General features: G+C 48.7%; 2 protein-coding genes across 2 annotated transcripts in view; both read right to left on the bottom strand.

The window, feature by feature from the left end:
* The window catches only part of DPYSL3 (dihydropyrimidinase like 3), a 119,617-nt gene extending 118,245 nt beyond the window's left edge, over nucleotides 1-1,372 (bottom strand). Inside the window, exon 1 of the mRNA XM_038530547.1 lies at nucleotides 959-1,372. Coding sequence (XP_038386475.1) covers nucleotides 959-1,372 — 414 coding nt within the window. The remainder of the gene's footprint in view (nucleotides 1-958) is intronic.
* Nucleotides 1,373-6,685: 5,313 nt separating this feature from the next.
* Nucleotides 6,686-6,949, bottom strand: LOC100686580 (cytochrome c oxidase subunit 6B1-like). The gene has a single exon (XM_038529617.1). It carries the CDS (start codon nucleotides 6,947-6,949, stop codon nucleotides 6,686-6,688), a length of 264 nt encoding a protein of 87 aa, XP_038385545.1.
* Nucleotides 6,950-10,036: the final 3,087 nt, after the last annotated feature.

Consider the following 10,036-nt stretch of genomic DNA (forward strand, 5'->3'; position numbering starts at 1 on the left):
GCATCAGTTTGAACTTTGAATACTCCAGCCCTGCCCAGAGCCTGAATTTTCTGAAAGGTGGTTCTGATTTTCTACGAAATAAACAAATAGATGAGAGCAAGCTGGATCTCAAGGCCGTATCTCCAGTCGATTCAAAGTGGCATGAGTTTCTCAAAAACACACATACAGAAGAAACTGGCTTTGGCACATGTAGGAGCGGCAGAGACTCTGCAGCTTGTGCTAAGTTTAAAGTGCACCCTTAGTACTCTGGCCCGTTTTCAAAACTAAGCGATAGTCTCCCAGGGACAGCTGGATCCCTGTGCAGCACCCAGTCTTGCAGCAGCAAGCTCCGTACACAAATGTACACGTTACCAACACAGATGTGAAATGTCCATCCAGGACAGGAGAGAGGCATTCAGACTGGGCTGTTTAGTCTAGTGGCTCCACACCCAAAAGTTTCAGGGACACAGAGGATGTTGGAAGAGTGAGAGGGGAGACCGCCCGTCCCGTGTGTTCATCCGGGGCCTATGGAGTTTGCCCTCTGCCCTGGTGACCCGGGTTGAGATTTAATCTAGGGCCAGCGTGGGGCGAAGCCCATTGTGCTGGCGGCTACCCGGGCGGAGAGGAGGGCTGGGCACCAGCAAGCCTTCCGGGCGGTGCGGGCCGACACACCCACCCAGACCCGCAGGCCCAGGGGTGGGGCGGGGGGCGCGCCCCGGTCCCGCGCGCACGGGGATGCTGCTCCCGGGGGCCCGCGCGACTCCGGGTCCCCGCTCGCAGGTCGCGCTGTACGCTCCGAGAGGATGCTCTCCTCCTCCTCCTCCTCCTCCTCCTCCTCCTCCTCCTCCTCCTCCTCCTCCTCCTCCTCCCCTCCTCCTCCTCCTGCAGGGCCCCCGCCCCCCGGGCGAAGTGAGCGGGAGAAAAGTTGTGCCGGGGTCCGGGGACGCGGGCAGGGGCGGCCGGCCCCGGGCCCCCCTACCTGGTCCTTGGGGCCGAGGTTCTGCAGCACCTCCTTGCCCGTGGCGCTCCGGATCTCCACCCCGGCGGGCGCGGCGGGCGCGGCGGGCGCGGGCTCCCTGGCGTCCTCGCGGCCCTGGCCCTGGCCCTGGCCCTGGCCCTGGCCCTGGCCCCGGCGCGGGCTGTCGGCCTCGAGCCCCGGCCGGCTCCCCGCGCCCCGGCCGCCGCCCTGGCTGCTCCGGGGGGTCTTCGCGCCCCGCTGCCCCACGCTCAGCGCATCGAAATCCAGCGTCTTGCTCTCGAAGGCGCCCTCCACGCTGCAGAACATGCCGCCGTACTTCTGCCGCGGGACCTGGTCCGTGGTGCCGGGCCGGGCCAGGTACACGGGCAGATCGTCCTCGTGGGCGCTGTCCCAGCCCCTCCGGCCCGAGGCCATGGCTCGGCGCGCGGCGGCCCCGCGGCTCGGCTCCCCCGCAGGCGGAAAGGGCAGCCGCCGGCAGCGTGCGCCGAGCCACAGTGACTGGGGCGGGGGGAGGCGCCTGAGCGTTCGCGCCAGAGGCGGCAGTGCAGCTCCGGTTCCTGCCGGGCCGCCGCCAGCCAGCGCGCGCTCCGCCGGGGACCTGCCGCCGCCCGCCCCGCCGCCCCCCGCCGCCCGCGCCGCCCGCGCCGCCCCCGCCGCGCCCCCGACCCCGGCGCCGCCCCCGGGTCGCCGCCCGGCCGCCCTGCCCCAGCGCCAGCCCCGGCTCCCGAGGACCCCGGGCCGCACGCGCACACGCGCACTAACCCTCGCCCCCTCGCGGACTTGCGAGGTCGCCTCCCCCGCGCAGGCCTGTCCGCCCCCTGGGACCCGCCGCTCCAGGTGGCTCGGCCGGTGCGCCTCGAAGCCGCACTCGTGTGCAGCAACACCTCTCGCACGCGCGCACACGCACACGCACACGCACAGGGGTTAGCCGACTTAGTCCCGCACTTTGCTTACGCGTAATCCCGGGCTTGCCGCCTCCTCCTCGTAGAGCGGCCTCACGGTGGTGCCTCGCACACCCGCACCCTCAAACCAAGACCTGCCGAACCTGTTGAAAGACACCCTCTTACTTCGCTGACAGTGACAAAAGCCCGTCCCCGACTCACAGGCAGATCGACGCTTCAGCTATTCTTACCTCGTGTTTGGGACCCCAGATGGTGCTTTCTGCCCCAGAATTTGCCTCACAATTAGTTTGCCTGTCACAGACACGCACACACGTCCCTAGATTGTAAGACACCACCGATACCCCATCGTACAACAAACCCGAGGCTAATACCTCGCACACTCCCTCGAGCTCAGCTTTGCCTCAGTCAGAACCCTCCACGGGGGCTCACACATAAGCTAGGATTTAGCTCAAAAATACACACGCTTCGGCCCGCCGAGTTCCCTCAGTTCCACACACAAGTTACTTACGCGGATGCCTGCTCTCACAGCTCACTCTCCTCCCGGTGTCCACCCACATACACCCTAAACCACGCTTTGCCAGTAAACACGGAGCTGGCGACCGGCAGAGCTGGCACGGCCTCCGCACACACAGCCGACGTCCGGAACCCCCGGTGCCCACATTAGACTAGGCCTCCTCTCGGAAATTCACTCATTAAATTCCTTAATTTATTCTTTTTAAGGAGTTTTATGTATTTATTCATGAGAGACACAGAGAGAGGCAGGCTCCATGCAGGGAGCCCGACGTAGGACTCGATCCCAGGACCCCAAGATCACCCCTGGGCCCAAGGCAGGCGCTCAAACGCTCAGCCACCCAGGCGACTCCTTAATTTATTCATCCAACGTGAACTGAATGCCTACTATGCTCTTCACGAGATACTGGAGTGACAGTGTTAAAACAAGGCAGATGGGGGCCCACCCTCAGCTAGAGTGTAGTCCGCAGCCACCCACCCAAGTAGCACAATCATTCACTGTTCCCCGTGACATACTAAACTCTTTCTTGTGAACCTCCCCACTACATCATAAGCTTCATGATGTCAGAGCTCTGGGTCTGTTTAGTTTGCCACTAAATATCTTGAGCCCAGGGACACCTGGGTGGCTCAGCAGTTGAGCATCTGCCTTTAGCTCAGGTGGTGACCCTGGGGTCCTGGGATGGAGTCCCACATCCGGCTCCCCATAGGGAGCCTGCTTTTCCCTCTGCCTGGGTCTCTGCCTCTCTCTCTGGGTGCCTCATGAATACATAAATAAAATCTTTAAAATAAAAGAAAACTTTATTTAAAAAAATATCTTAAACCCAGAACATCTGCAGGAACATAAGAACTCCAGAAATCCTTTTGGAATACATGGGTAATGATGATAATAATACCGACAGCAACAACAGGGAGCATTCGTGGAGCGGTTGCTGTGTGCCAGTCACTACTATAATTGTGTCACATGCAGGGAATCAATGCTAATAAGCATATGGCAGGCTTCTTTGTGCACGCACCATCTTTGAAGGCATCTGCAATCTGATCAACTGAAACTCGCAAGTCCAATTTTGGAGAGGAATCAGGGTATTGGAAAACAGAATTTCAATAGCAGGATTGTGACAGCCATGAAAGGTTGGGGATGGAAGTTGATGTGAACTCGAATCAAAGACAAGTATGTTTACACAAGTTGTACTTGCACACCCCACCACTGTCCCCATGAGGAGAAAGATACTTGCTGAACCGCCTGTGCTCTATCAGATTACTCATGACTTTTTTTTTAAGATTTTATTTGTTTATTCATGAGAAACAGAGAGAGAGAGAGAGAGAGGCAGAGACACAGGCAGAGGGAGAAGCAGGTTCCAAGCAGGGAGCCAGATGTGGGACTCATCCTGGGTCTCCAGGATCAGACCCCTGGCTGAAGGCGGCGCTAAACTGCTGAACCACCTGGGCTGCCCTATTCGTGATTTCTTTTCTTCTTCTTTTTTTTTTTTTTTCCTATTCATGATTTCTTAAGTGAACTTCCTTTGGGACATTGCTCCTTTTTAACAAATGCTGGTTGCGGTAGACCCAGAAGTTCACGTGAGAAATTAGTAATACAGGCTGGTCCCTCCCTCTTTGCTCACACAGGTGATTCCCTTCCTCTTTCCCATTGCTCTCAAACTCTTCTCCACTCATTAATTTATATACAGACTTTTAGGGGGACACTTGCTATGTGTCCAGCACTGTCCTGGAGTCCCTCCTCTGTAGAACATAATTCTAATGGGAGGAAAGAGATGATAAATAAGATAGGTGCCTGGTGGCTCAGTTGGTTGAGCATCTGCCTTTGGCTCGGGTCACGATCTCATTTTTCTGGGATCAAGTCCCACATTGGGCTCCCTGTTCAGTGTGGAACCTGCTTCTCTCTCTGCCTCTATCCTTGGTTTGTGCTCTCTCTCTCTCTCTCAAATAAATAAATAAAATATTTTTAAAAAGAAAAAGAAAACAAGACACCTGGGGCGCCTGGGTGGCTCAGTTGATTAAGCACCCACCTTCAACTCAGGTCATGATCTCCAGGTCCTAGGATCAAGTCCCATATTGGGCTCCCTGCTATTGGGGACTCTGCTCCTTTCTCTCTCTCTCTCTCTCCCCCACACTCCATCACTTGTTCTCTCTCTCTCTCAAATAAATAAAATCAAAAAAGAGAGAGGAGAAAACAAAATATTCAACTTTCCAATCGGTTGTCATTTATTCATGAGAGACACAATGAGAGAGAGGCAGAGACACAGGCAGAGGGAGAAGCAGGCTCCCTGCAAGGAGCCCGATGTGGGACTCGATCCCGGATCCCAGCATCACGCCCTGGGCTGAAGATAGACGCTGAACCACTGAGCCACCCAGGCGTCCCTATAAGGAATTTATTCTGTGCTGGGCTTAATTTAAGGCTAAGGACTCTTCATACGTTATCTTGATTAATTCTGATTAGTAATGATTAACAATACAAGTCATGTACTATTATTTCTTTTTTCAAGCGGGAAGGCTGAGGCTCTGAGTAAATGCCCAAGTTGTGACAGGACCATAACTAGAAGCAAGATATGTGCAAAGAGTCTGAGGTTTCCTTTGAGAGGGGAGCATTCTGACTGTAGATGCGCTTGCATGTGCTTGTGCGTGTGAGCATTTGGGTGTAGATAAGTCCCAGTGTTAGAGCTACATTGCCTCACCACTGAGTCTGTTGCAATGTATAAGCTCCATAATTACATTTGTTGACGCAACACCAGAAACATCACATCTAAAAGTCAACAGCTGCATATACACATATGTGTTCAATTAAGAAAGCAAAGCAGCCATTAGAAGAAGGCTGAGATGGGAACGGCTGATCTGACTCCAATTCTGCAATTATGTGGCCCTAGGCCAAGGGTCTTACTTAACTTCTTGATGTCTTTCTGCTTTATATTTGCCTCACCCATCTAACAGGATTAGAAGGATTTCATTCCTTGACTAAGACATTGCGCTGCACATTGCCTTCTCCTTCACAGCCACCCCATAAGTGTGGTGAGATTACTATCCTCATTTTACCAGGGGAGAAAATGAAGCCTAGGCAAGTTAAGTTTTCTGTAGTGCAAAGTATCACACTAGCATTTCAAGCTAGGATTCAAACCCTACTAGCTAGTCTAGAGCCTGTGCTCCTAAAAACCACCCCAAGACAGAGTTCTGTTGTAAGGATTCAGAGAAATGATCATGGGAAGACCAGAAGCAAGGTGCTAACACATTAGGAAATGCTAAGGGCCCCACCTGTTTGGAGGCAAAGGTAAACTTTAAGACAAACACTCACATAAAGAAATATCCTACCAAAGTTCTCCTAACAAAGGCTTTGGTCACATGAACACGTGCCAATTTTACCATGTCTGTCCCTCGTAAGGTAGAGGATACGTTACTGATGACAACCATGAGCATGAGGGCAGCATCATGCCTATGGTCACCTAAGTCACGCTTCCCAGTGTGGGGTTTATCTAAAACAACATGTAGGGGATTCCTGGGTGGCGCAGCGGTTTGGCGCCTGCCTTTGGCCCAGGGCACGATCCTGGAGACCCGGGATTGAATCCCACATCGGGCTTCTGGTGCATGGAGCCTGCTTCTCCCTCTGCCTATGTCTCTGCCTCTCTCTCTCTCTGTGACTATCATAAATAAATAAATTAAAACCTTTAAAAAAATAAAAATAAAACAACATGTAAACAAGCAAGCTATTTCTATAAGGCAGGCAGCAAAATAGAGCTTTCAACTTGTCTAACACCGGATCAAATTTGCATTTCCTGTAACTCTGCAGTAAATGACTTGCAACTTTGCATTGACATGGCTTGTTATGTGAGCCCACGGCATATCTGATTTTAACTTTAGGAAAATGTATTCCGGAGGCATATTCTATTACCTATAGATCTGCGGAAGGCAGAGTCTCCTCTATAGTAAGCAATGCATCCTTGAGCAATCCTGATACAGCAGCACACGGAATATCTTTTATGCAAAATAAATTGCACTGAATTCTTATAAAGCAAAAATCTACCCAACAGAAGATACAATTTTAATACTGCGGCTGGGCCTCCATACACAAAATAAGGAGAGAATAAAGGAGTCATGCACTTTTCCTTGATTCAACAGTGAATTTAAATATTTCTGATCAAAATTCACCCTGTCTTTTCTTTCTTTCTTTTCTTTTACACTTTTCCAACAAGTATTTATTATGAGTTAAGCCATGATTCAGGATCCCAGGGTGGGGATCACCATGTACCCATATCCCCCTTCACCACCTTAGGGGAAGGATGGAGGACAGAGGAGAGGTGGTGGAACCAGTTCAGATGTTCCCAAGAAACATGCCTTCTGCTTGGTGGTCATTCCAGGCTGACAACCAGGATATGGCGCAGAGGGACTTGTACACATGCCGGTGTCCTTTATGCACGGAGACATCACCCCCTTTAGCAGCAGACATTGCCTTTTCACAGTGGTGGAAGTCCAGGTAGTTCCACCAGCAGTTCCTGGTCTGGTTCTGGTTGGGGAAGCAGCTGTCAAAAGGGGCAGCCTGGTAGTTCTTGATTTTGGTCTTGATGTCTTCCACCATGGTGCTGACTCTCAAGACACCCTTGCAGCACCTCACAGCTCAATGTCCACCCTGTCTTTTCCATCCTTGAATTGCAGGAATTTGAACCTAGGTTATTTCTGTCCCACTTTATGGGTACAGAGATTGGAAAGGTCATTTTTCACCCTACATATATCATATATGGATGAGGCAATCTTTGCAAACTATCCAGCACTCTGCCTGACACATAGTAGATGCTCAATAAATTTTAGCCCCACATTTCCTCAGAGTATATTTAGATATATCATTAATATCACAGAGTTTGTAATAATGAGCTTGACCTTAATGTTTGGTATACAGGTTAAAAAGTGACTACTATTTTCAATATTCCTTCATCACATTTTAAGAATTCTGACAGGCCAGGACGCCTGCCTTCAGTTCTGGTCACGATCTCAAGGGTCCTGGGACCCAACCCTCCATCATCCGGCTCCTTGCTCTGCAGGGAGGCTGCTTCTCCTTCTCCCTTTGCCTGCCACTCCCCCTGCTTGTTCTCTCTCTCTCTCTGTCTCTCTCTCTCTGTCTGTCTCAAATAAATAAAATCTTTTAAAAATATTTTTTTAAAAGAACTCTGACAGGCTACTAGTGAATTTCAGCTCAGTATTTGGTGACCAAATTGTTCATTAGAGACAAAAAAACAGGTCATTTTTCAAATCCATACACAATGCCAAAACCAGTTTGTTAACATATCTTGATTAATCATAGTTGTGCATGCAGCAAAATTCCTGCTGTTTCATAAATATATATATGTAGGAAGAAAAATCAATAAAAGTATACATCAAAATATTCATAAATGGTGAGTTGTAGGATTATGAGTATCTTCTGGTGTCTTCTTCCATGCATTTCTAAATTCTCCAAATTCTTTATAAATGTATTACTTTTATAAACATAAATATTTATTTATTTATTTATTTGGGAGAGAGAGACAGCACGAGCTGGGTGACAGAGGGAGAGGGAGAGAGAATCTCCAGCAGACTCCCGTCTGAGCTCAGAGCCCCATACAGGGCTTGATTCCTTGACCCCAAGATCATGACTCCAGCTGAATGTTCAACTGACTGCACCACCCAGGCACCCAGAATGTTTTTTTTTTATTTAATTATTTATTTGAGAGAGAGACAGTGTATGGGTTGTGCAAGTTGGGGGAAGAGCAGAGAGAGAGAGAGAGAGAGAGAGAGAGAGAATCTTGGGCCAACTCTGTGCTAGGTGTACTAGAAAGGAGGCTTGATCTCACATCCTGAGATTATGACCTGAGTCGAAATCAAGAGTTGGCTGCTTAATCAACTGAGCCACCCAGGTGCCCCCAGAATTTTATTTTTAAATATGTGTCCCGGATATTATTTTAGATAGAAACACATTTATCGAACATATTGAAAATTGCTGATTGAGAATTATTGAGCCAAGCTGTTAGTTCCCTACTCTGTTATGAAGATCAATTATCTAAAATGAAAAAAAAAATTAGACTCCTCATCAGAGTCAAGTTGTCACCTCATGGAAAGCATATCAGCAGTTGGACAACTGAATAAGAAGATGATGATTATGAAATGAGAGCTTAATAAATGTCCTCAGGCAAATCCTTTCCACCAAAAGATTAGTTAATAAGACTCAACATGATCACCTTTCTACTGAGGAGTTGTTGGCATTTCCTTCCCAATTTTTATACACTGACCATCTCTCTTGGATGTTACTATTCTCAAATGTTCAAAAGCCAACTCCAATCACAGAATTTCCTTTTGCCTTAAGTGGGAAGGAGACAATCGTTAGGTAGTTGCTGACCCATGTGATAAAACAGATACTGACTTCAAACGCTCTAATGCTCTATTTTCCTTGGTGCAGGTTCACAGGTGCAACCTAATCTCCTAAGTGAAAAATCTCTAAGGAAGGGCCAGACAATAAATGTAACTATAGGCTATAACAAAATAATAACAACAACAAAAGACAAAGCTATAATCTGTCCAACCTCTTAGCCACAATGGTTCGCAATCTGTTTCCAAGGTTTGTTTGTTTTATTTATTTTTTATTTAGAGCATGAACAAGGGGAGGGGACAGAGGGAGAAGCACATTCCCAGCTGAGCATGGAGCTCGACAAGAGGCTTGATCCCAGGACCTTGAGATCATGGCCAGACCTGAAGACAGACGCCTAACCGACTGAGCCACCCAGGCACCCCTGTTTGCAAGGTTTTAAAAAATGTGCTTATTTTGTTATTTTTCCAGCTATTTTCCCTGATTCTTGTCCACTTAAAAAAACTCTCATTGGTTTTCCATTATTGTTATAATAATCTCATTCTTATTACTGAAAATTAAAATGATTTTCTTACCTTTTGCCATCTAAAGACTAAAAAAAAAAAAAAAAAAACAGTAATGGGGAACGCCTGAGTGGCTCAGTGGTTGAGCGCCTGCCTTTGGCTCGGGAGGTGATCCCAGAGTCCCGGTATGGAGTCCCATATCCGGCTCCTACATGGAGCCTGCTTCTCGTCCCTCTGCCTGTGCCTCTGCCTCTCTCTGTATCTCTCATGAATAAATGAATAAAATCTTAAAAAAAAAAAGTAGTAATGAATCCTTTGTCTGTTTCTCCTTCTCTTCCTTTGTTTTCAGTGAAAATTTCAAAACTACAGAAAAGCAGATGGTAATTTAACAAACTCCCATGTTCGCACTCTTTAGAATTTGAAAATGTTAACTTTTCATCATATTCTTCATATATTTTCAAGCAAAGAAATAGAATTCAAGTGCCCCCTACCTGTTCTACTCTTTTTCCCCCTGAAAAAGAACCACCAACCTGTATAAATCTCTCATATTCTCTTTTTTTTTTTTTTTTTTTTTTTTTTTTTTTTTTTTAATCTCTCATATTCTCATAGAGATTGCTATCTATCCTAATTTGATCCTTTGAGATTTTTTTTTTAATTTTTACTTATTTATGATAGTCACAGAGAGAGAGAGAGAGGCAGAGACACAGGCAGAGGGAGAAGCAGGCTCCACGCACCGGCAGCCCGATGTGGGATTCGATCCCGGGTCTCCAGGATCGCGCCCTGGGCCAAAGGCAGGCACTAAACCGCTGCACCACCCAGGGATCCCAGA

This window comes from Canis lupus, chromosome 2 (genome assembly GCF_011100685.1).
Source record: "Canis lupus familiaris isolate Mischka breed German Shepherd chromosome 2, alternate assembly UU_Cfam_GSD_1.0, whole genome shotgun sequence".
Taxonomy (NCBI): Eukaryota; Metazoa; Chordata; class Mammalia; order Carnivora; family Canidae; genus Canis; species Canis lupus.